Source organism: Scyliorhinus canicula, chromosome 7, assembly GCF_902713615.1.
Source record: "Scyliorhinus canicula chromosome 7, sScyCan1.1, whole genome shotgun sequence".
Taxonomy (NCBI): domain Eukaryota; kingdom Metazoa; phylum Chordata; class Chondrichthyes; order Carcharhiniformes; family Scyliorhinidae; genus Scyliorhinus; species Scyliorhinus canicula.
This window is the reverse complement of record NC_052152.1, coordinates 198,091,259-198,118,308: the sequence shown is the minus strand read 5'-3', so window position 1 is coordinate 198,118,308 and position 27,050 is coordinate 198,091,259. Positions and strand designations below refer to the sequence as shown.

The 27,050-nt window shown below is 50.4% G+C and overlaps 1 protein-coding gene across 1 annotated transcript in view; it reads right to left on the bottom strand.

Annotated features, from left to right (window-relative positions):
- Window positions 1-27,050, bottom strand: part of LOC119969162 (N-terminal EF-hand calcium-binding protein 1-like) — a gene marked incomplete at its 5' end in the record, with an annotated part of 108,605 nt that overhangs the window by 39,469 nt on the left and 42,086 nt on the right. Inside the window, 3 exons of the mRNA XM_038802389.1 lie at window positions 2,756-2,835; window positions 12,958-13,079; window positions 20,197-20,333. Of these exons, the coding sequence (XP_038658317.1) occupies window positions 2,756-2,835; window positions 12,958-13,079; window positions 20,197-20,333 (339 nt within the window). The remainder of the gene's footprint in view (window positions 1-2,755; window positions 2,836-12,957; window positions 13,080-20,196; window positions 20,334-27,050) is intronic.

Genomic DNA, 27,050 nt, shown 5'->3' with positions numbered 1-27,050 from the left:
TGCTTTCCCTGGGTGACTATATATATCCTTCTTTCTCCCAGTCTGGGGTTTCTCTTAGAGTGATAGAATAATATCATAGTGTGATAGAGCACACAGTGAAACCATTCAGCTCATCAGCTCTGCGCTGGCCCTTTTGAAGATCTATCCAGTGAGGCCCACTTCCCCTGCTCTTCGCCCTTATCCAACTGCAACCCTTTCTCCTTCAAGCATTTAGTCATTGACGTGCACTTTTCTTAAAAACGTGGAATTTGGCAAACTGTTCAATCGAAGGGAAAAAAAAGCAGGTAACAGGTGATTCTTTAGCTGCAAAGACTAAGCCAATGAACCAATTACACCTGCTCCCTGCTGTCATGTTCTGCAGACTGGCCAAAGTGAACGGTGAACTGCAGAACGTGTAGTTTGAAGTAATTTATTGTAGGGCAGCAGTGAGTTAGCACTGCTGCCTCGCGGCGCCAAGGACCCGGGTTCGCATCCCAGCTCTGGGTCACTGTCCGTGTGGAGTTTACACATTCTCCCCGCGCCAGCGTGGGTTTCAACCCAAAGATGCGCAGGTTAGGTGGATTGGCCACGCATCTTAGCCCCTTAATTGGAAAAAAAAATAATAATTGGGTACTCTAAATTTAAAAAGGAGAAAAAAAAAAGACTCTGAGCGGCGTACAGATTATGCAAAGCCATGCTACATGGAAAATCCCACCACCACCTTCTCCTGCCTGGAGCAAGCTGTAACGCATAAAAAAAACAGCCTTCTTTGTGTACTGTGTGGTAAGATAATGAGGATAGACAAACTAACAAACAACTACTGAAAATCCGTCCATCTCCCAGCACGATCAGCTCTCAACTCCCAGATCACATGGTGACGGGGTGGGTTTACAATGCCACCTAGTGGCCATGCATAACATTATGTACAAACTTGCATTATGCATATCATCACACCTGGGATCTTTCTAAGTCCCGATTTTATGCTTACGCCAGTATCACGTACAACAGAACAGCAGACTGCCTTGGATACTCTGGAATTAAAAGGTGACCATGAAACCATTGTCGATTGCATTAAAAAACCCATCTGGTTCACTAATGTCCTTTAGGGAAGGAAATCTGTCGTCCTTCCCGGGTCTGGCCTACATGTGACTCCAGACCCACAGCAATGTGGTTGACTCTTAAAGGCCTTCAGGGATGGGCAATATACATTTTTTTTTAATTTAGAGTACCCAGTTCATTTATCCAATTAAGGGGCAATTTAGCGTGGCCAATCCACCGACCCTGCACATCTTTGGGTTGTGGAGGTGAGACCCATGAAGACACGGGGCGTATGGTAGCATTGTGGATAGCACAATTGCTTCACAGCTCCAGGGTCCCAGGTTCGATTCCCAGCTTGGGTCACTGTCTGTGCGGAGTCTGCACATCCTCCCCGTGTGTGCGTGGGTTTCCTCCGGGTGCTCCGGTTTCCACCCACAGTCCAAAGATGTACAGGTTAGGTGGATTGGCCATGATAAATTGCCCTTAGTGTCCAAAATTGCCCTTAGTGTTGGGTGGGGTTACTGGGTTATGGGGATAGGGTGGAGGTGTTGACTTTTGGGAGGGTGCTCTTTCCAAGAGCCGGTGCAGACTCGATGGGCCGAATGGCCTCCTTCTGCACTGTAAATTCTATGATAATTCTATGATACGTGCAAACTCCACACGGATAGTGACCCAGGGCTGGGATCGAACCTGGGACATCGCGCTGTGAGGCAGCAGTGCTAAACACTGCGCCACCGTGCTGCCCGAATGAAGCTTCTTAAGCATTTTTAAAACCTTCTTAATTGACGTACATCAAAGCCTTTCGTTCATTCATTCAGGAGCTGTGACCGTCGCTGGCTGGACCAGCATTTATTGCCCGTTCCCAAGTGCCCTTGAACTGAGTGACTTGCTCGCACATTTCATAGAATTTGCAGCGCAGAAGGAAGCCATTCGGCCCATCGAATCTGCACCGGCCCTTGGAAAGAGCACCCTACCTAAGCCCACACCTCCACCCTATCCCCGTGACCCAGTAACCCCACCTAAGCTTTTTGGACACTACGGGCAATATTAGCATGGCCAATGCAGCTCACCCGCACATCTTTGGACTGTGGGAGGAAACCGGAGCACCCGGAGGGAACCCACGCACACAGGGGGAGAACGGACAGACAGACAGTGACCCAAGCCGGGAATCGAACCTGGGACCCTGGAGCTGTGAAGCAACAGTGCTAACCACTGTGCTGGCGCTAACGTGCCGCACACAGAGGGCAGTTAAGAGTCAACCACATTGCGGCATTGCGGTGGGACTGGAGTCACGTGGGGTAGGGGGATGGTTGTGGGGGGGGGGGGGGGGGGGGGGGGGGGGGGGGAGAGCGGGTAAGGACGTCAGACTTACTTACTTCCCGAAAGGACATTCGAGAACCAGATGGGATTTTGTGACCATTGGTAGATTTATAATTCTAGGGTTGTTTTGATTGAATTCACAGCATGACACGGAATCGCTGGATTATTAGTCCAGTCACAATATCGTGACGCCATTGCCTCCCCAGAGGCGCTGTGAACATTAAAATGCATTAGCGGCACGCAAAACCTAAATTACAGCAAGTAAATGAAGATTTAGCACGTCATTTCTGAAAGGTTGCCGACCCCTGGTTTAACATCTTATTGGAAAGATGTCCCTCTGAATGTGCGGCACTCCCTCGGTACTGCACTGCGAGTGTCCACACAGGGTTTGAAACCGCTGCAAATAATAACTTTGTACCTTGCACTCCAACCTGTCAATCAGCTGCTGCAATCTGTTCACCTGAGTCACCCATTGACCCTCTGGCTCCACGCAGACACCTAGAATGAGGAAAATAATCTTTCAAAAGGCAATTCTGGTTACTGCCACATCATCAAAACGGCTTTGTCTCGGTCCGACCTGAGTAAAGTCTGTGTAAAACGATAATGCTGCTTTCCCCTAAACCAGCCAACTACAATCACCATGTTGTCTCCTTCTTCTTTCCAGAGAGAAAACCTTCCAGAAGCCCTGTGGGATTTTCTAAATGTTCACATTTTCTTTATTTAGTATTAGCTTTGAACCGTGTTTAATACATCGAGGGAGGTAATGCGGTGGATTTGGTTGTTGTCAGTATACATGTGGAACCTGATATGCTTTTGCACAATGCCATCAAGGGGCAGTTTGTAAACGAGAGGCAGGATGGGACCAGAAATAGATCCTTGGGCGATCCCAGAAGTAGTGGTGCAGAAGCGGGAGGAGGAGCCAGAGCGGGAGGTGTTTTGTTATGCTCTTGACGTAACATAAGCGGCTTCCTTGATGTGCACTCTGACAAAGGAAGATTCAGACTTGGAGATAGCTTTAACACATTTATTAAACTTTTAATGATTCTCCTACTTGGATTCGACTCTCCTGTTAATCCTGCTATAGCTACTCAGACTGACGAACCAGTCTGCTACAATCCACGTGGTGGGTGTGATGTGTTTCAGTCAACCCTGTGTACTCACTAAGTGTCTCCACTGGAAAGAGGAAGATCATGTGTGCTGTGTCCTTATATATGGGTTGGTGTAATGCCCTCCTGTGGTAGTGTCACCTCTGTGTGTGTTGTGAATGCCCATTGGTCATGTCCTATCTAACTGACCTATTGGTTGAATGTCTGTGTGTCATGTCTCTGGTGCTCCCTCTAGTGTCTATCTAGTCTATGTGTATTTACATTAACCCCTTGTGTATTTACAGTGATGCATATCGCCACATCCCCCCTTTTTTCGTGTTACATATTTTCTGTATAGTGTTAAAGAAAATTGAACAAAAACAGGTAGATAAGTGATGCTATGTACAAGTTATGATGACTGTGATGACTATACAATATGAAATGAAAATCACTTATTGTCACAAGTAGGCTTCAAATGAAGTTACTGTGAAAAGCCCCTAGTCGCCACATTCCGGCGCCTGTTCGGGAAGGCTGTTACGGGAATCGAACCGTGCTGCTGGCCTGCTTGGTCTGCTTTCAAAGCCAGCAATTTAGCCCTGTGCTAAACAGCCCCTGAATAGTATACAAGACCAAATAATAGTTGCAATGACTTTGAGGATAAGACAATACAAAATAAAAATTATGAGTCCAATAGTTCATGAATTTATATGGTCAGGTATAGAAGTGTCAATGGTGACGTTGTCATTCCCTTGTGAACGTCGTCAGTGTCCTGGTGTTTGGTCATCAGGAGGTGTTCAAGTGTTCAAATCACTTCATTGACTGATTTGGAGTCTTTTTTTTCGATGCTTATGGTAGCGATGTTGGATGGCATCTGTCTTAAAAGCCAGGTTGCCTGTTGGTTGTGCAGCAAACGTGAATTAGTCAGATGCATCGTCCTGCCATGGTATGTCATTGTACAGAGCTGAGCAATAACAGTGTCCCGCATTGGCAGAGTTCCATGTCGTTCCAGTCATAGTTCCATTGTTGATGTTGTTGTTGCGCTTGTTGTCGACGTTGTTGTGTACGCTTCGTGTTGTTGTCTTTGTTGTTGTTTGTGTAGATTTTGTCATTGAGTTTGCTGCGCTCAAGGACCACACTCTGTGGATAATACGAGTCCTTCACACAGTTACTCATGTCAGCGTCCTTTGTGGCATCTGCTGTTTCCTTGAGCGTGCCGTCACTGAGTTTGCGGCACTCCCTGTCTGGAGTCATGTCCGGCTTACGTGAATCAGCTTTTGGCTTGTCGATGCTCCCCGTCTGGAGTCTGGTCTGTTTCACCTGAGTCAGTTTTGGCTTGTCGATGCTCCCTGTCCGGAGTCTGGTCTGTTTCACCCAAGTCAGTTTTGGCTTGTCGATGCTCCCTGTCTGGAGTCATTTCAGGTTCACTTGAATCTTCTGAAGTTTTGTGATGCTCCACGTCCGGAGTCAAAACATTCAGGAATGCACTTGCTTGTGGAGAGGCTCGAGCGAATGAGGTTTGAAGTAACGTGGTGTCACCGGAGTCAGCAGTAGTCTCACTGTGATGGTGGAGTGCCTCTGTACATTCTAGCTGAGGTCTGTCACGTTGCACATCTTGTATGGGAAGTGGGATGCCGTCGTCACTTGTCGCACATACAGTGGGTAGAGCCTCAGTAGCTTCTTGCTTTGCACTTGAGCATGGCAGACTGTCATTGTCTTCTTGCTGTTCACTGGAGCGTGGCAGACTGTCACAGTCTTTCTGTTCACTTGAGCGTGGCAGACTTGCATCGTCTGCTGATGGTTGCTCAGTAAGAGGTCGTACAACACCAGGTTAAAGTCCAACAGGTTTGTTTCAAACACGAGCTTTCGGAGTGCAGCTCCTTCCTCAGGTGGTTCATTTACCTGAAGAAGGAGCTGCGCTCTGAAAGCTCGTGTTTGAAACAAACCTGTTGGACTTTAACCTGGTGTTGTGAGACTTCTTACTGTGCTCACCCCAGTCCAACGCCGACATCTCTACATGATGGTTGCTCAGAGGAGGTTGCTAGACCCTCATGGTCTTGTTTATGCAAGGACCACTCTCTGGGGTTTTGCGTTGCTTCTATCGTGGAGGCTGTCCACGAGCTCGCTGTGGAGGCTTGTGTCACTGGAGTCACTTTCTGTGTGGAGACGTGCAGTTGTCTCGCTGTTGAGTCTTTCATCGCTTCCTGTGCAGAGGCTGGGACCCTTCGTGGTGCGTGGATCACTCTCTGTGTGGAGGCTGGGACCCTTCGCGGTGCGTGGATCACTCTCTGTGTGGAGGCTGGGACCCTTCGCGGTGCGTGGATCACTCTCTGTGTGGAGGCTGGGACCCTTCGCGGTGCGTGGCCCACTCTCTGTGTGGAGGCTGGGACCCTTCGTGGTGTGTGGATCACTCTCTGTGTGGAGGCTGGGACCCTTCGTGGTGCGTGGCCCACTCTCTGTGTGGAGGCTGGGACCCTTCGTAGTGTGTGGATCACTCTCTGTGTGGAGTCGGGGCCTCTTTGCGGTGCGTGGACCACTCTCTGTGTGGCAGCAGGCCGCTCTCTGTGTGGCAGCAGGCCGCTCTCTGTGTGGCAGCAGGCCGCTCTCTGTGTGGCAGCAGGCCGCTCTCTGTGAGCTTGTACCGCTGTCTGTCTCTTGGCGCCAACGCAGCATAATCCTGCACTCACGAGTCGGGATGTCAAGTATGCTGGGCTGAGGATTCCCCAATCCGAAGAACTCGTCGTCGGGGTCTTCAATGTACAACACGTCTAGTTGCGGTTTGGATTTGGTACGGGGTTAGCCATCTCCAAGATGAAATCTTTGTCTGAGTCATAGTCTTCTCGGACCATATTATCACGTTTTGTGTCGGAGCTGGCATTGGGCTCGCTGGCAGGGGGGGCTTCGGCAGGGGCTGGGGGGACTGGTGGGGTTGGCCCGTGGGTGGCGATGCTGGTCACAGTGGGGCAGTTTTTGGCAGGCCTGGTCCGCGCACAGCTGGCGCGATGTTGTACGGTGCGTCCGCCGCAGGTCGCTGGCGTGCTGCATACACGGCTACGAACCCGACCATTCTGCAGCCGTATCCGTAGGTAAAGCCGGGGCTTCACGCTGCGCGGCTGCTCCCCCCCCCCCCCCCCCCCCCCCCCGCCCCCCACCGGACACAGGATCAGTGCGGGGGCGGCGCTGACTTTCTGGTCGTAAGACCAGACGGATCCTACGGACGTGGCTGCAGGATTGGAGAATGTCTACAGTTTCTCATTCAGTTGGAAGGGAGGTGTTTGATTAACGCCATTTGAGCGCCACTTGGGGATTCAATGCTGAATGAAGCTTTTTTTTTCTTGGTGTAATATGTTTTCACAGACACCGGGTGGCGGTACAGAGCTGCTGATGATTTAAAAAAAATAAATTTAGAGTACCCAATTCATTTTTTCCAATTAAGGGGCAATTTAGCGTGGCCAATCCACCTACCCTGCACATCTTTGGCTTGTGGGGGCAAAACCCACGCAGACACGGGGCGAATGTGCAAACTCCACATGGACAGTGACCCAGAGTCGGGATCTTGGACCTGGGACCTCGGCGCCATGAGGCAGCAGTGCTAACCACTGCGCCACTGTGCCGCCCTGTGTTTTTAAACCCTTGGGGATAAAAAGAACGGATGTGGCGGGTTCCACGGCATCGTGCTGGCAGGCAGCCCTGGACCCACCCCGCCGCCAGCAACCACGACTTCTAACAGATCAGGACATTGATCGGAAATTCCCCACAGTCACAAGATCCCCCCCCCCCCCCCCTCCCCTCCCCAAGGGAACCAGCACCAACCCCTCACCGGTCTCTTCCATCGGGGGGAACCACGCCACCACCACCCCCCTCAGACACGGGATATTTCCCCCCTACCCCCCTCTGCTCCCCAGGGAACCATTGCCTCCTGTGGGCATGGGACTCCCCAACCAGCGAATCGTTGCCTCTCCCCCCCCCCCCCCCCCCCCCCCCCCCCCCCCCCCCACAGACATTAGACCTCCCCACTCAGGGAACCAAACGCACCTCCCAAAGACCCAGAACTCTTCCATCCCACCCCTCACCCCGCTCCCCAAGGAACCACCTCTACCCACAGACATGGGACCCACTGCCAACCAGGGAACCCCACTGCCGACACAGGACCCTTACCTTCCTCATGGAACCCCCTATCCAAGGACATGGCATTCCCTCGGAGAACACCCTCAACCCCAAATCTATCCAATGGAACGCTCCCCTGGCAGTGCCCCCTCCTTACACTGGGTGGCCCACTAAGTGGATGCTAATGTCGGCTGATGGAGTTCCCAATCTTCCCATCACTCCATTGGTGGGAGGGTGTGGACAATATCACGGGGAAATCTCACCAGCGTAAAAGCCCCTTTGGGACTTCTCCCCCCCCATCAGCTTCCCACCCACCGAAAACAGGGGTGGAAACCCCCCCCCCCCCCCCCCCCCCATCAGTGCCGTGCTGAGGGAGTGCCACATTGTTGGAGGTGCTATCATCCCAATTTATCATATAGCCCCTCTAAGCTGACCTATTGGCTGTAAAGGACCTTGAACTCTTTCAAAATAAAGTGAGGAGGTCCCATGTCCGTGGGGGCCATGGTTTACTGGGGGGTGGGCTGCAGGGGTCCAATGTCCGTGGGGGGCCATGGTTCACTGGGGGGGTGGGCTGCAGAGGTCCCATGTCCGTGGGGGCCATGGTTCACTGGGGTGGGTGTGCTGGGGTCCCATGTCCGTGGGGGCCATGGTTCACTGGGGGGTGGGCTGCAGGGGTCCCATGTCCGTGGGGGCCATGGTTCACTGGGGGGTGGGCTGCAGGGGTCCCATGTCCATGGGGGCCGTGGTTCACTGGGAAGGGGGTGCAGAGTTCCCATTTCTGTGGGGGCCGTGGTTCACTGGGGAGGGGGTACAGAGGTCCCATTTCCGTGAGGGCCATGGTTCACTTGGGTGGGTGTGCAGGGGTCCCATTTCAGTGGGGGCCATGGTTCACTGAGGGGGGGGGGGGTGCAGGGGTCCCATTTCCGTGGGGGCCGTGGTACACGGGGGGGGGGAGGTTGTAGAGGTCCCAAGTCTGTGGGGAGGAGAGGGGTGTGCTTCCCTGGGTGGAGTGTTCCCAGTTGAGACAAATGTTGGGCCGGATTCTCTGTTGCCCGACGCCGAAATCATATCCGGCGATCATGCGGAGAATCCTTCTCGACGCCAAAATTGGGGGAACAAAATTGTTTTCGGATGCCCAACCCCTCCAAAATGACATAATCGGTAAGTACGCCGTACACCGTTGGGACGGCCTCAGGACGTCACCTGAAGGCCCCAAGCTCCGCCCCCGATGGGCGGACTTCCCGACGGCACACGTGTGTGCTCTGAGTTTTCGTCAACCTCGCGTGGCGGCTGCGGACTGTGTTCAGCGCCGCCGCGGTCGGGTGCAGCCGTTCCGCTGGCCGGGAGGGGGGGGGGGCTTCAGCAGGGGGGAAAGGTGGGGGGTGGTCCAGGGGTGGCGAGGGGCTTACGGGGAGCAGTGTCTGGGACTGCCCACCCACACTATCCACGGGCGGCCGGCGCCGTGCTGTATGGCGGGTCTGCTGCAGGTCGGCGCCGTGCCCATGTGCGGCCACGGGCCCGGCAAATTCACCGGCCATTTCTGTCGGGAACGCCGGGGGGTTTTACATGGCGCGACTGCTAGTCCCCCACCGCGCAGAACATCGGTGCGGGAGCGGCGGCGACTTTTTCATTGTAAAACTAGACACTTCCTCCGGACATAGCCTCAAAATCGGAGAATCCAGTGGCTGACTCTCAGTGGGTTGTCCATGTTTGGAGGCAGGGTCAATAAATGTATTCAAGATTGAGTTAGATTGATTTAATTATTAACAAGTGAGTTCTCCGCTCCCCGATGCGTGGACCTCTCGTGGTCCCACCGTCCGGGATCCTCGGGCGGAGGCTGCAGAGTTAGTCCGGGGCCGCCACAGTCGGTGGAGGGCTGACCGGAAGGCACGGGAGGGGCCTTATTGAGGACTGGGGCCTATCCGTGAGGGCAAACTGGGGCGTGTGAGCGGCCGATGCTGGGCACTACTTTGCCCGTCCAGGTCCGCGGGCTGAGTCCGCCATGGAGCACGGTGCTGCCACTGGAGGCCGCCACTGTGCGTATGCGCGGCCTCTGACCCGGAAGTGCTGGGGGGGGCGTATCGGCAGCGAGAGCTGCAACCTCTACGATGGTTCCCTGCTAGCACCCAGCATAAGAGAAATCTGTGGCCTTTTGACGCCAGTAAAAGACGCCAGTTTTCACGACAGCGAGAGGACTTAGTCCCAACAATGGAGAATCCAGCCCAAGGACTATGGGGAAGGCAGGCAGGCAGTGGACTTTCGGCCAGAATCAGATCAGACATGGTCTATCTCATTGAATGATGGAGCAGGCTCGAGGGGCTGAATGGCCTGTTCCTGCTCCTATTTCTTATGTTCTTAAATTTTCTCCTCAGGCTCTGTCTCGGTCCACTTTCCTTTTTTTAAATAAATTTAGATTAGCCAATTATTTTTCTTTTTCCAATTAAGGGGCAATTTTAACGTGGCCAATCCACCTAATCAGCACATCTTTGGGTTGTGGGGGTGAAACCCACGCAGACACGGGGAGAATGTGCAAACTCCTCACGGACAGTGACCCAGGGCCGGGATTCGAAGCCAGGTCGTCAGCCCTGCAGTCCCAGTGCTAACCACTGCGCCACATGCCACCTTCTCAGTCCCCTTTCTAACCTTCTTTGGCTTTGTTGCCTGATTCTGCTGCTATAAAGCGCTCGGGGACATTTTATCTCATATAAAGGTGCTTTCTAAAACAAGTTGTTCTTGTGGTTTCTTGATAGAGCGGGGCGCAGGAATGTCTGCGATAATGTGGCATCGCTGGTGTTGCAACACACATCTTTGTTTAAATCTATGTCTTTAATCAATAATTAACAAACGGTTCTGTAAATAGCTCCTGGAACTGCTGCTCTGAGCACTCGTCACTGGCTAACCTGCACTGGAGTTGGATGCACTGCAACAACATCATAATTCAGCAGCATCTTCAACACCCATGGGCTCCACCACAGGGGCAGCAGGCACATGGAGGCACTCCCAGTTCCCCTCCAATTAAAAGACATAGATCACCCACCGTTCCTTCATCGCCACTAGGTTAAAATCTTGAACTCCCTCCCTAACAGCAGTGTGGGTGCACCGTCCGCACCATGGACCAGCGATTCAAGAAGGCAGCTGACCCCCTCCTTCCCAAGGGCGATTATGGGTGGGCAATAAATGCTGGCTGATGCACAATCAATGGACACGAAACGTAGGTGAAGTCCGAACGAAAGGCTTTAATTAGCAAGAAGTGAACCCGGCAGCAGACGTACAGGAGAATGGCTGGCTGCCGGGGAACACGGGTTCTTATACCCCGCCTTGTAGGCGGAGCTACCTTCCCCCTAGCCAATCGGGCTAAGAGGCACACGATACCTGGGCCAATGGGCAGCGAGTCCTCTGCAGCAATGGCAGCTCACACTCCCAGGTACCGTAATACCCCTAGTCATACTACCACACTGGCCTAGCCAACAAGGCCCATTTTGATTGGTCAAGGAGCAGCTATCCCCCAAGCTTTTGTTTCAATTCAAATTTGTTTTGTTTTTTGGGGAGATTGGAACATGGCAATCTGTGGAACCACTCACCTCCTGCCTGACTCAATCCCTGCCCCAGCAGGAACTCAGGCAGAATTCCTCTTGGAGCAAAGGGAGTCAGCAGCCATATCACACCAGTCGGCAACACATTCAGTGACTGCTCCTGATTACGGTAAGCGGAAGCCGGAAAGGCGTGAATCATAGAATCGGAGAAATTTACAGCACGGAAAGAGGTGCTTCATTCCCACACGGACTGAGAGAGCCCTCCAGCCTAATCCCACTTTCCAGCTTTTGATCTGAAGCCTTATAGGGCTGCGGCACTTCAAACACACATCCAAGTACATTTTAAATGTGACAAAGGTTTCTGCCTCAGCCGGCGTTACAGATTCTCACCACCCTCTAGGTGAAAATCAGGAGGGATTACAGGGAAGTGGGCCTAGGCAGGGTGCTCTTTCAGAGGGTCAGTGCAGACTCAATGGGCTGAATGGCCTCCTTCTACACTACAGGGTTTCCATGATTTTATAGATTTCTGCAAATCAATTCACGCATATGTAAAATGAGGTGTACGCTGAAGATAGTGGTGGAGTTAACTGCGCCAGCTTTACTGCTCAAGTTTCATTCACTGCTTTAGTCCTGGATCTGGAGGAGTTGTCAAATACCTGAGTGAAGGATTCCCGAGTATGGGTCTGATGCACTATCAAGTAGGACGAGACGAGAGTAGAATGCAATCGAGGCTTTATTACACAGAGATGTGTGGCCTCCTACAGCAGCTGGCGAAATGGCTGCAGCTCGGTGAGCACACACATTTATACTCCGCCTACTGGGCGGAGCCAGCAGGCAGGGATCTACCCCCGTAACTGTAGTACAGGGGACTTACCGTAATACCCATATATAATACAACAGTGGTGACTACCACAGGGTCACTGGGAGACAGGCAGATATTCTTCTAAGCTCTCCGACCACATCGCCCACTGACGGGATCTCAGGCGTTTCCTGCTCCTGCCTGTGAAAGTGAATCGTCCCTGAACCTCACTACCTCTGACCCTAAACCTGTGCCTCCTGCTTTATGGACCTCTCAGGCAAGGGGCATGGGATCTTACAATCCCCTCCTCGGACAATCACACCTTTCCTCTGGCATGATGACCAGAACTGAACACAGTACTCCAGTAGAGGCCTATTTAGTGTTTAATACAGTTCTGGCATAACCTCCCAGCTCTTTTATTCTCGACCCAAGTAATGAAGGCAAGTGTCCCATATGCCTCCCTGACCACCCTATCTACCAGTCCAACTACCTTTGAGGATCTGTGGGCATGCGCTCCCATGTCCCTGTTTTACTCTACACCTCTCAGTGTCCCACCATCTCTTGTGTATCCCCCTGCCTTGCTAGCCTTCCCCAAATGCTTCATGTCACGTGTCTCTAGATTGTGTTACTGGAGCCGGCACGGTGGCACAGTGGTTAGCACTTCAGCTGCACAGTGCCAGAGAGATGGGTTTAATTACGGCCTTGGGTGACTGTGTGGAGTCGGCACGTTCTCCCCGTGTCTGCGTGGGTTTCCTCCGGGTGCTCCGGTTTCCTCCCACAGGTCCAAAGATGTGCAGGTTAGGTGGATTGGTCATGATCAATTGCCCCCTAGTGTCCAAGGATGCGCATGTCAGGAGGGATTACAGGGAAGTGGTCCTAGGCAGGGTGCTCTTTCAGAGGGTCAGTGCAGACTCAATGGGCTGAATGGCCTCCTTCTGCACTACAGGGATTCTATGATTTTATAGATTTCTACAAATCAATTCACGCATATGTAAAATGAGGTGTACGCTGAAGATAGTGGTGGAGTTAACTGCGCCAGCTTTACTGCTCAAGTTTCATTCACTGCTTTAGTCCTGGATCTGGAGGAGTTGTCAAATACCTGAGTGAAGGATTCCCGAGTATGGGTCACTGGGAGACAGGCAGATATTCTTCTGAGCTCTCCGACCACATCGTCTTCCTGGTCGCTGCACTGACGGGATCTCAGGCGTTTCCTGCTCCTGCCTGTGAAAGTGAGCACAGTATAGAATCATACAGCGCAGAAGGGCGGCCATTTGACCATCGTGCCTGTGCTAGCTCTCTGAGAGCGCTATCCAATTAGCCCCACACCACACCTGCCCTTGTCCCGTCTCCCCCTTGCAAAACGCTCCTTATTTAAACTATCCAATTCTTTCTCCTTCTGCCCATCACAGATCACAACAACTTGGTGCATTCATAAAAAAATAATTCCATCTCCTTGGCTATTTTGCCAATTCTCCCAAATCCTGTGTTACCTGGTTACATTCCTGCCCCACAGTGGAAAAACGTCCTCCTTATTTACCCTGTAAAAAAGGCCGTCATAACTTTGAGCGTCTATTAAACAGAGACAGGAACACACCAATCAGCCACTTGAAACCCATTCCACACCCTTGATTGTTGCTCTGAAGAGAACAACGTGACTGTGGTTCTGCAGTTTCTGAACCGGGGCTCCCAAGACACTCCGAACATAGCCCTGAAATCTCAACTCAAAAAGCATGGAACTAAATTGAATCTGCGAAGAGTGAGATCTTGCATGCAGATTACTGTTTCTTGTTTTGGCTGTGTCCTTAGAAGGTGCCTGGCATGCATCAGTTGCCAACAATCTCAGCCCTGAGTGAGAAGGTTGAGGGTTCAAGTCCCACTGCAGAGACGTGCGCACAAATCCTAGCCTGACACCCCCCCCCCCCCCCCCCCCCCCCCGGGCGGTACTGAAGGGGTGCGGCACTGTCGGAGGTATCATCTATCAGATGAGGCCTTAAACCCAGGCCCTCTTTACCCTCAGGTGAACACAAGACATGCTATATTTCTTAAAATAAAAACAGAGAAACTCTCCCCAGGGCCCTGCACATTATTATTCCCTCAGCAAGCATCCCAGAAACAGATAATCCAGGCATACATCACATTGCTAGTTTGGGGGGGGGGGGGGGGGCACATTTTGGCGGCTGCAATTTCTACAGGAGCGGCTGCACCTCAAAAATAATTGGATCTAAAGCACTTTGGGAGATCCTTAAATTGTGAATATTGCAATACGAATTCAAGTATTTAGATAAAAATGTAGTTCAAGGGCAGCGCGGTGGCGCAGTGGGTTAGCCCTGATGCCTCACGGCACCGAAGTCCCAGGTTCGATCCTGGCTCTGGGTCGCTGTCCGTGTGGGGTTTGCACGTTCTCCCCGTGTTTGCGTGGGTTTCGCCCCCACAACCCAAAGATGTGCAGGTTAGGTGGATTGGCCACGCTAAATTGCCCCTTAATTGGATAAAATTAATTGGGTACTCCAAATTTATATTTTTAAAAATGTAGTTCATTGTATTTTCCATGTCAACTAAACTTGTGCCTCTAATTAGTAAGCTAGGTCTGGATTTTGTCTTAATTATATATATATTTGTATCTGAAAAAGAAACATTCATTTCAGTTCAGCAAGAGGCAATAATTAGTCTCAGCATCACATTGCTAATTTGCAGTGTAGACAGTTGTCTGAGGCTCACAGCCGGAAGGAGGGGAAAATGACCCAGTGGTTGTTTTTTTTTTGGATCACAGAGGTCGCAGCGTAGAAGGGGGTTAATCAGTCCATCAAGGCAGTGTTGGTTCTAGCTAGCTCCTCCGCTGGCACTACCTACTTTAATCCCACTCACCTGGGGAACTGCAGATCAGAGTCATTCTTTAAGCCACTCTGAATCCAGGCACAAGAAATTCCAAGCTCAACCACTCATAATGCCACTTTAACTTTTGTTTAAATGTGGCACCAAACCATCCGACAATAATGCCAACCAACCAGCACCTATGTAGTGAAACTTCTGACACAACGACATTTGTCGGTGCAAAATAATATTTTACTTCTGGCCCCCATATAATGCCACGATAGGTTTTTTTTAGAAAATGGCTTTTAACAAGGAGGTAGTTAAGAGAGCTGACCTTTCCATGGGCTAAGTGTAAGGCTGACCTTTATTGTCAGGGGCCTAAGTTAGGAGGGTAGACTGGACAGCCTTCCGTCATGGGCAGAGTTTATGTGTTTGTTTTAGTGCCCATAATCAGTCTGCTTGCATATAAGAATCCCAATAATAAATAATTTCAGCAGCAGGCTTATGTGAGTTTAAAAAAATTCAAACAAGGTTATTTATTCTATTTCTTATCCTATTTCTAATGTTCTTGTTACATGAAAATGGTGTTGAAGTAGAAGATCAGCCATTATCCCACTGAAAGACGGACTTGCCTTGAAGGGCTGAATTACCTACTCCTGCTCCTATTTCTTATCTTCACACATTTACCTTGAAAATAACACAATGTTTCGTTCACTTGTCACTCACACACAGAAAATTGATAAAGGTGAAGGGAAGATATTGTTACAGCTTATTATCATCTCAATCTCTTTCGTGGCAGGCCTGTAGTTTCTTGGATAAAATTTATGCTATTGGTTGAAGTGAAGGCCTTGTCAGGCAAAGGGTGACCAGCGGGCTGTGAAGTTTCTTACAGTCAAATGTCAAGAAGGTTGGTTCTCAGGCGAACTTTAATTGAAAGAGGTTTGCCGATTTCTTCTCTCTGGTAGGATCTCCCAATTTTAAGGGAATTGTTGTCAATTACCTTGGCTGTTTGATGTGATTTGGAGCTAATTTGATGGCTTTCATTGGAACTCTGTCTGCAAACAGCTTCTTGCTGATTTTAAAAACCGGCAAAAAATGGTTCCCTCATCACGTGACGTCCACAGTTCAAAGTCTTTTTTCCAAATTAAGGGAGGTGTGGGTGTTGGTTCCAATCTGGTGTTGTTGTTTATGCTTCACAATTCACCCAGTTTAGTTTGAATGAGGAATCATAAAACAGTGGAAGCTTGATGGGGCCCACTCACATTCACCTGACACATATTGGGTTTCACTTTGGCCAGGGTGAAACAGAGAGACAGGCCAGTTGGGGGTTCTGCAGTTTTTTTTTAGTGTTGCTCCATCCTTAAACATAGGGATGTGTGAATGTCAGTGAATGCCCATATTTAATTTTTTTTTTCTTTTTTTTTAAAATTTGGAGCACCCAATTCATTTTTTTTCCAATTAAGTGGCAATTTAGCGTGGCCAATCCACCTCGCCTGCACATCTTTTGGGTTGTGGGGGGGGCGAAACCCACGCAAACACGGGGAGAATGTGCAAACTCCACACGGACAGTGACCCAGAGCCGGGATCGAACCTGGGACCTCGGGCGCCGTGAGGCAACAGGGCTAGCCCACTGCGCCTCCCTGCCGCCCTCGCCCATATTTAATTAGGTATTGGCTTGAGACCGAAAAAGGATGTCTGAAGCTCAAACGCTCCTGTGATTTGCAGTGACCAGTTTTGCAGGTATTGACTGAAAGTAGGGGCTGGTTTAGCTCACTCGGCTAAATCTCTGGCTTTTAAAGCAGACCAAGCAGGCCAGCAGCACGGTTCGATTCCCGTGCCAGCCTCCCCGGACAGGCGCCGGAATGTGGCGACTAGGGGCTTTTCACAGTAACTTCATTGAAGCCTACTTGTGACAATAAGCGATTTTCATTCATTTCATTTCAAGTTCACAATTAGCTAGTACACACCATTCTCCCAGCCTGGGAATGAGACATCAGACAAGCTTTAGACTAAATATTGCAAAAGTTTGGAGGGACACAGGTTTAAATTAATCAGGGCTAGTATCCCAGCGCAGTGCTGAGGGAGTACTGCCATGTTGAAGGGGGCATCCTTAAATCAGATGTAAAATTGAGGGCCCCTTCTGCCCTCTCAGGTGAAATGAAATGAAAATGGCTTATTGTCACGAGTAGGCTTCAATGAAGTTACTGTGAAAGGCCCCTAGTCGCCACATTCCGGCGCCTGTCCGGGTAGGCTGGTACGGGAATCGAACCATGCTGCTGGCCTGCTTTAAAAGCCAGCGATTTAGCCCAGTGAGCTAAACCAGCCCTTGGTGAGAGGTAGAGCAAGGGGAGTTCTTCCTCATGTCCTGGTCAATATTTATCCCTCAGTCAACATCACAAAAACAGATTTATCTGATCATTGTCACACTGTTATTTGCGGGAATTTGCTGCGGAAATTGGCTGCCACATTTCCTACATTGCAACAGTGACTACACTTCAAAATTGGCTGCTACACTCTTTGGGACAAACAGTGGACCTAAAAAAGCAATATCAAAAGGTCTTTGTAAAAAAGCAAATTTGGATCAGCAGACCCTTATCAATTTAATGGTGATCAAAAATGAAATAGACTTCCAGATGGCGCAAGAGAGGCAAACAACTTGCAATAATTTAAGAAACATTTTGATGTAACGAATTGGGGCGTTGATAGTGTCTGAACTCAATGGGTGAATATCTTGTCATATATGACAGGGCTTACTGTCGCGGTACTTATTATACCAACAGAGCTTAAAGGGGGGATTTTTTATTTGCCGTTAAAATTAGATATTGCTAAAGAGGAGCCTTTGAGCTGTTTTGACTGTCAATCTAACGCTGAGAACCAGATATTAAAGACGGGTTTGATAAGAGAGCATAGAAAAGAAAAAGGACATTTCTAATAGCTGCTTGGGAGCGCAGAACTTGAGTGTTGCTGAAAGAGAGACATGTTGTCAAAGATTTCCTTCTTGCACTGATCAGGACAGATGCAAGAATGCCAAATTTCAAAGGGAGCAACAATTTATAACTGCACGAGAATAGGGTCGGCATGTGAACTCTGGCTGAGACATTGCTTTGGAGAATGAGGAATATATCCGCTCATTGCACCTTTTTTTGAATGAAACAATATTGTAGGGGACAATGGTTGGCGCATGGAACAGTGCTGATATGCAGATTTGGCTGTATAAATTTTCGCCTGTGGTGTCATCTTTTCTTTCATATACAGCTCAGGCATCTGTTCCCCTGTTTTCAAGCTTGCACAGATGGTTGAGTTTTGTTTTGAGTGTTGCTCAGACACCTATGCTCCTGCTTTCAAGCTTAAGCAGATGGCTGAGCTCTTTCAAAGACATCAAAGTTTCAAAGGTTTTACTGTGTTCAGCTTTGGCAGCTTTGTTTCTGGAGCTGCACAGTGGAATCCCATTATGAATGCTTGGCCATGATCCAAAAGCGATCATTGATTTAGCTCAGCAGGGATTGTCAAGCAGATTGTGAGTTCATTTATTTTGACAGTTTCATGGCCATTTAGAAGAATATATTTTTTAAGTGGTTTTTGGATGACTTTATTTAATTGACAGTTTCATGAGCATCTCAAAAAACCTCCCAATATTATTCTAGGGTTCAAGAGATATATACGTAGTGTATAGTGAGTGAGTGGGCACGCAAGAGGAAGGTGTTTGGGGGTGAGAGGGCATGGGATTAGTGAGTTATGGGGTGGATGAGTTGGCATGAGAGGGCATGGGAGGGCGGGGCTATGGGAGGGGCATGGGGCACGGAGGGGTAAGGTGAGGGGTGGTAATGGGGATGGCATGGTAAAGGGAAAGGTTTTCGAGGGCCTTGCAATCAGCTCCTGGCCTGGACTAATTTGCCAGTGAATGGAGAGGCAGGCTGTCTAATCTGCCTGCCTCAGCATCCACTCCCTTCCACTCCCTCCTCCACACTACTTTGGATGGCAGTGGCAGCTCAGGATCCCTGTGATGAATAAAGGGTGGGTGGCCACTGCCAGGTTAGATTGTGACATTGCCCGATCGCAATTCCTGCCTTGAAGATGAAAATCTGGGCCCAAGTTAATCTAACCATATAAACTCAGGGGGCGATTCTCCCATACTGGGCCCAAGAGTTTGCGCCGTCGCGATTCACGATGGCATGAACCGGGCCCAGTTACGTATGATTCTGGCCCCCACAGGGGGGCCAGCACGGCGTTGGAGTGGTTCACGCCTCTCCAGCCTCCTTTCGCGGTGCCAAATGGGCGCCGCGCCAACCCGCGCATGTGCAGTTGGGCCGCGCCATCCTGCGCATGCGTGAGGGACTTCTTTAGTGCGCCGGCCCCGACTCAAGATGGAGTCGGTGCTCAGGGGCTGGCTGCACCAGAAAGTAGGCCCGGGGGAAGAGAGGCCGGTCCGCTGATCGGTGGGTCCCGATCGCGGGCCAGACCCCATCAGAGGCACCCCCGGTGAAGGAGCCCCCCTCCCCCCTACAGCCAACCCCCAACTGTTCCCGCAGAATTTCCGCCGGCAGCGACCAGGGGTGAACTGCGCCGGCGGGACTCTGATGTATCGGCACGGCCGCTCGGCCGGCGCCGCGCCAAAGTTGCCGGTGCAAATGGTGCCGATTCTCCACACCTCGGAGAATCGCGCACCGGCGTCGTGGCGCGGTTGCGGCGATTCTCCGGCCCGGCGCGGGGCTCGGAGAATCGCTCCCTCAGTATCTAAATTGATGCAAGTTTAATCTAACCTCTTTTCTTTTCAATTTTATTACACAGCTGCTTAGTGAGGTGTTGTTTTGAGGGTGACTCTGCTGATCGGTCAGTAGTGCACGTGGCATATGTGGTTGGCACGGTGACACAGTGGTTAGCACTGCTGCCTCGCAGTGCCAGGGACCCGGGTTCAATTCTGGGCCCCGGGTCACTGTCTGTGCGGAGTCTGCACTTTCTCCCCGTGTCTGCGTGGGTTTCCTCCAAGTGCTGCGATTTCCTTCCACCGTCCAAAGATGTTCAGCTTAGGTGGATTTTTTTTTAAATTTAGAGCACCCAATTCATTTTTTTCCAATTAAGGGGCAATTTAGCGCGGCCAATCCACCTACCCTGCACATCTTTGGGTTGTGGGGGCGAAACCCACGCAGACACGGGGAGAATGTGCAAACTCCACACGGACAGTGACCCAGAGCCGGGATAGAACCTGGGACCTTGGCGCCGTGAGGCAGCAGGGCTAACCACTGCGCCACCGTGCTGCTAAACTGCCCCTCCGTGTCCAGGGATGTACAGGTTAGGTGGGGTTATTAGGATAGGGCGGGCGAGTGGGACTATGAAGGGCGCTCCTTCGGAGGGTCGGTGCAGGCTCGATGGGCCGAATGGCCTCCTTCAGCACTGTAGAGATTCTATGATTCTATGTGGGAGGAAGCTAAAAGGAGAGGCTGAGCTAAAATAACCGGGGAACAATGTCTTCGTGTCTGTTCGCTCCTGATGTTTTGGGTCGGAGGAACGTAAATGGGGCACGACCCACCTCACGTGGCTGGTTTGCTCCTCGATGGCATCCATCGCGCACTCCAGAGAGCTCTGGAGTGACTGGAGCTGCTCCATGGTCTCACGGAGCAAAAAGCGGGTCACGAACTGCTCCAACGTCGAGGAGCTCTGATATTCCTGCCAAGAGAAGCAGAATCAGTCACACAGTCATCCAGAAAAGAACTGAGATCACAGATTAACTAGCGGGTATGTGAAGGCAAACAGGTGTCAGGGATCCGATGGCCAACTTGCTTTAAACATTCAACTCTCTTCCGAGGGTGTTTTTCCAGTGACCTGGCCATTATTGAACCCTTGACCAGTGTTATGAAAACAGATGATATGGGCATTATCTTACTCTTATCCACTGAATCTCGCTGTGCATAACTTGGTTGCTGTGATTCCAACATTGAAAAGTTCGTCATTGATTTTAAAATGCTTTGGGAGGATCTTGGTGTTATGAAATGAAATGAAATGAAAAATGAAATGAAAATCGCTTATAAGCTTCAAATGAAGTTACGGTTAAAAGCCCCTAGTCGCCACATTCCGGCACCTGTTCGGGGAGGTTGGTACGGGAATTGAACCCTCGCTACTGGCCTGCCCTGGTCTGCTTGAAAAGCCAGCGATTTAGCCCTGTGTTATGAAAGGTGCTGTTCAAATGCAATTCCTTTTCTTTCTTGCATCAACATCGTAGAATCCCTACAGTGCAGAAGGAGACCATTCGGCCCATCGAGTCTGCACCGATCCTCTGAAAGAGCACCTTAACCCAGGCCCAACCCCACCCTATTCCCGTAACCCCTCCTCATTTTTGGACACTAAGGGGCAATTTAGCACGGCCAATCCACCTAACCTGCACATCTTTGGACTGTGGGAGGAAACCGGAGCACCCGGAGGAAACCCACGCAGACACAAGGAGAACGTACAAACTCCACACAGTCACCCAAGGTTGGAATCGAACCCGAGTCCCTGGAGCTGTGAGGCAGCAGTGCTAACCACTGTGCCACCTCCTCCCTACTGTCATGTGTCTCTCTACATCATACTGTGTGTAGTGATATCATGATGTCATATTGAATAGAACGGACTACTGCAAAGAAGTATACCGACAACTCGACAACCAGGAACACTACAGACAGTTACCCGCAGATCCAACCAAGGAACAGATCCGCCAACTCAACAGACTGATCAAGACCTTGGATCCAGACCTTCAGAGCACCCTACGTGCTCTCATCCCACATAATCCCCGCATTGGAGATCTCTACTGCCTCCCAAAAATACACAAGACCAACACACCAGGCCGTCCTATCGTTTCAGGCAATGGGACCCTGTGTGAGAACCTCTCTGGCCACATCGAGGGCATCTTGAAACCCATCGTACAAAGTACACCCAGCTTCTGTCGCAACACGACGGACTTCCTACAGAAACTCAGCACCCATGGACCAGTTGAACCAGGAACATTCCTCGTCACAATGGATGTCTCGGCACTCTACACCAGCATCCCCCATGACGACGGCATTGCTGCAACAGCCTCAGTCCTCAACACTGACAACTGCCAATCTCCAGACGCAATTCTGCAACTCATCCGCTTCATTCTAGATCACAACGTCTTCACCTTTGACAACAAATTCTTCATCCAGACGCATGGAACAGCCATGGGGACCAAATTCGCACCTCAATATGCCAACATCTTCATGCACAAGTTTGAACAAGACTTCCTCACCGCACAGGACCTTCAACCGACGTTATACACCAGATACATCGATGACATTTTTTTCCTTTGGACCCACAGCGAAGAATCACTGAAACGACTAGACAGTGAGATCAATAAATTCCATCCCACCATCAGACTCACCATGGACTATTCTCCAAATTCTGTTGCATTCTTGGACACACTCATCTCCATCAAGGACGGTCACCTCAGCACTTCGCTTTACCACAAGCCCACAGACAACCTCATGATGCTCCATGTCTCCAGCTTTCACCCAAAACACATTAAAGAAGCCATCCCCTATGGACAAGCCCTCCGTATACACAGGATCTGTTCAGACGACGAGGAGCGTAACAGACACCTACAGATGCTGAAAGATGCCCTCGTACGAACGGGATATGGCGCTCGACTCATCGATCGACAGTTCCAACGCGCCACAGCAAATAACCGCACCGACCTCCTCAGAAGACAAACACAGGACACAACCGACAGAGTACCCTTCGTCGTCCAGTACTTTCCTGGGGCGGAGAAACTACGACATCTTCTTCGCAGCCTTCAACACATCATCAATGAAGATGAACATCTTGCCAAGGTCATCCCCACACCCCCACTACCGGCCTTCAAACAACCGCGCAACCTCAAACAAACCATTGTTTGCAGCAAATTACCCAGCCTTCAGAACAGCGACCACAACACCACACAACCATGCCAGGGCAATCTCTGCAAGACATGCCAGATCACCGACTTGGATACCACCATTACACGTGGATCTGTAATGATTTGATTACCTGCAAATGCTCGCATTCCAAGCACTGTCCGGCATCGCTGACTTTGTCTATATAAATGTTTCTGGATCATACCTCTCCAGTCACCTGAAGAAGGAGCTGCGCTCCGAAAGCTCGTGTTTGAAACAAACCTGTTGGACTTTAACCTGGTGTTGTAAGACTTCTTACTAGTGATATCATGGGTGTGTTGTAATCCACCGACTGACCACTAGGAAGCTCACTAGTATACAAGAGACTGGCTGGAGGAAGTCAAAGAGATTGACTTGTACATGATTTTATTATTTTTTCATCTTGTATGTAGCTTACCCACACTTAACGTTAATAAATCATTTACAGCTTTAGCTACAAGTGTTCTTGTAATAAATAAGGCCATCTGACAAGAACATTACACTGTGCATGGTACTATGCTCCAGTCAAACAGTAACTCTTGCTACGCCGAACACCCTTATACTACATCTTTTTAAACTAGGATCAGACCACATCGCTTCTGCACTGATTCTTATCGGTCTACAAACATGTGTGGGAAAAAGGATTTCCCAAGGGGTCACTTAAGCAAACAGTTAATGGAAGTTGCCAGGAAAGTTGAGCAATTTATTTTGAAAGGTGGAGTGTGTGCTCAGAATGTAATAACTGAGGAGCTAAGCTCTTTCGAACCTGGCAGTGTGACATCCTCCAGCTGTCTTATTTTTTTAAAATATAAACTTTGCTATTAAACCCACAACCTGTCAGAATTATAGCTTTATTGAGTCACCTAGTGCAACCGATATCATTCTGACAATAATGGTACAAGGGCTGTCACTGACGCTGGAAACATACAGTTTTAAAAAATTCTTTCTCACAATGTAGGCATCGCTGGCCGGGGCAGTATTTATATTGCCCATCCCTAAATGCCCTTTAGAAGGTGATGGTGAGCTGCCTTCTTCAACCGTTGCAGTCCCTGTGGTGCAGGTACACCCACAGTGCTGTTAGGGAGGGAGTTCCAGGATTTTGACCCAGCGACAGTGAAGGAACGGCGATATATTTCCAAGTCAGGATGGTGAGTGTTTTGGAGGGGAATTCCCAGTTGATGGTGTTCCCTTGCATCTGCCGCTCTTGTCCTTCTGGTTGGTAGAGGTTGCAGGTTTGGAAGGTGCTGTCGAAGTAGATGGCACATAGCTGCTGCTTTTCTTTTCTTTTTCACAATCACGATATCAGGGTATGTGTAGTCTGCTCTGTGACACTCCTCCTGGTTCCGTGGGTCCTTTCCATGTCTCTTTTCCCCATCTGTCTGTGGAAGCCTGCTCAGAGTCATCAGCTGTCGGTGAAGTGGATAACCCTGGTCATCGATTCTCCACTCTGATTTCTGGGCATGAGTCATGAGGGCTGGAATATTGCATTGGCGCCTGACGAATGGGTTTTGGGCATTGACATATCGGGTAGGATTTGACCTTGTGCTTTGGAAACTGCCGTCATGGCCAATTGAGGGTGAGAAGCCCACACTGTGTGGGGAAAGGTCACCCAGCTGTGGTTTTATCCAAATTGGCCAAAGCATGGCCTGTGGGCAGGCTCGCAATCTGGGTAGGAATGGCGAGCGGGCTCTCAAAACTGACCGTCAGGAGCAGAAGAAACGCAGGCTCCCCTTGTAAGATAATTGAGGGGGGCGCTGGGGGTTGGGGGGGGGGGTCACCCCAGGACAGAGGAATGCCCTCTTCAACTTTTCTAACTTCGAACAGCGGCAGGTCCACCATTGTGGAGAGGGAGTCTCTCTGCAGGGAGACCACCATTGTGGAGCGGGAGTCTCTCCGCAGGGAGATCATCATTGTGGAGCGGGAGTCTCTCCGCAGGGAGACCACCATTGTGGAGCGGGAGTCTCTCCGCAGGGTGACCACCATTGTGGAACGGGAGTCCCTCCGCAGGGAGACCACCATTGTGGAGCGGGAGTCCCTCCGCAGGGAGGCCACCATTGTGGAGCGGGAGTCTCTCCGCAGGGAGACCACCATTGTGGAGCGGGAGTCCCTCCGCAGGGAGACCGCCATTGTGGAGCGGGAGTCTCTCCGCAGGGAGGCCGAGGGCTGCAGCTGAATCCAGGAAGGCCTAGTGTGGCCTGTAAGGCCTGCCTGGAGCACCTGCCTCCTGCTCTGCAGCCTTGTCAGCTTTGGAAACCTGGAGGCTGACTGGAAGTTTGTTAATAGGCCATTTACGTGGCCGAATAGCTACCCGCTGCATTCCTCATGTCCCGCCTCGGGAAAGATGGCCCGAGGGATGTATTGTGTTCTGTGATATGGCCGTGGTAATGATATACACAGGACGTCTAGTTGTTAACTAGAAAGATGATTTATTAGCTAAAGCGTGGAAAGATAACAAACAGATTACTATACAGCCAGTGACTACTAAATGAATTCAGTGAATTCTCCTGGAATTACTCTAAATGCGACTATCCTCTCGTACGTCCTACTACCAACTGGCAGATATCTCCAGTCATGTGAAGGGTGTCTGACGCCACCTGCTGGTTGGAGGTCACATTACAAAGTATCTACAATACTGTGCACAGGCATATCGCCACAGGGTGTGTGTGTGGTTCCAACATGGAACCAGGGAACTGTCACACCGAGTGACAGTGCAAATGTATAGACTAGCCCCGCCTCCGTATCCACCCACATTGGAGTATAAATATCATCCTGGAAGGTCAGATGAATAGTACTCTAATACACAGATAAAGTGGAATCCTTTCCCATTCACAATCAAGAAAGGCCTTCCTTAAGGAACTTTGGGTGGCACAGGATTTGCTGCATTAAGCTGCCCAGCCTATAGAACTGGCTCGCTCTCTCTGACCCTCTTAGGTTGCACAGTGGAACGGGAGTCTCCGTTCCGGAGTCCCCCCTCTGCAGAGAATCACAGCGAGTTCACGGTGCCACTAGGAGAGCCAAGGAAGGCGCGATTCCATCACTGTAAATGGGCCAGCACACTGTCCACGTGCAGCCTGCTGAGTCCCTATTCCCCAGGCGTGTAATTCGCCGACATCGGGAGTCACGTTGAGAAGCTGACAAGCTGGAGCAGATCTTTAAGCGCTCCACTCACCCCAGGCTCGCATTCCAGCTCACTCCAGCTGCCCCTCCGCCCCGTGGCGTAGCTGGAGGGGGGGGGGGGGGGGGGGGCAGTGAGCACCCATAGAACATTACAGCGCAGTACAGGCCCTTCGGCCCTTGATGTTGCACCGACCTGTGAAGCCACTCTAAAGCCCATCTACACTATTCCCTTATCATCCATATGCCTATCCAATGACCATGTAAATGCCCTCAGTGTTGGCGAGTCCACTACTGTTGCAGGCAGGGCATTCCACGCCCTTACTACTCGCTGAGTAAAGAACCTACCTCTGACATCTGTCCTATATCTATTTCCCCTCAATTTAAAACTATGTCCCCTCGTGCTAGCCATCACCATCCGTGGAAAAAGGCTCTCACTGTCCACCCTATCTAATCCTCTGATCATCTTGTATGCCTCAATTAAGTCACCTCTTAACCTTCTTCTCTCTAACGAAAACAGCCTCAAGTCCCTCAGCCTTCCCTCATAAGTTCTTCCCTCCATACCAGGCAATATTCTGGTAAAACTCCTCTGCACCCTTTCCAATGCTTCCACATCCTTCCTATAATGAGGCGACCAGAATTGCACGCAATACTCCAAATGCAGCCGCACCAGAGTTTTGTACAGCTGCAACATGACCTCATGGCTCCGAAACTCAATTCCTCTACCAATAAAAGCTAACACACCGTACGCCTTCTTAACAACCCTCTCAACCTGGGTGGCAACTTTCAGGGATCTATGTACATGGCCACCAAGATCTCTCTGCTCATCCACACTACCAAGAATCTTACCATTAGCCCAGTACTCTGTCTTCCTGTTATTCCTTCCAAAATGAATCACCTCACACGTTTCTGCATTAAACTCCATTTGCCACCTCTCAGCCCAGCTCTGCAGCTTATCTATGTCCCTCTGTAACTTGTAACATGCTTCCGCACAGTCCACAACTCCACCGACTTTAGTGCCATCCGCACATTTACTCATCCATCCTTCTACGCTGTCCTCCAGGTCATTTATAAAAATAACAAACAGCAGCGGCCCCAAAACAGATCCTTGTGTTACACCACTAGTAACTGGACTCCAGTCTGAATATTTCCCATCAACCACCACCCTTTGTCTTCTTCCAGCTAACCAATTTCTGATCCAAACTGCTCAATGCCTGAATCCCATGCCTGTTTTTTCTGCAATAGCCTACCGTGGGGAACCTTATCAAACACTTTACTGAAATCCATATACACCACATCAACTGCTTTACCCTCATCCACCTGTTTGGTCACCTTCTCAAAGAATTCAATAAGGTTTGTGAGGCAC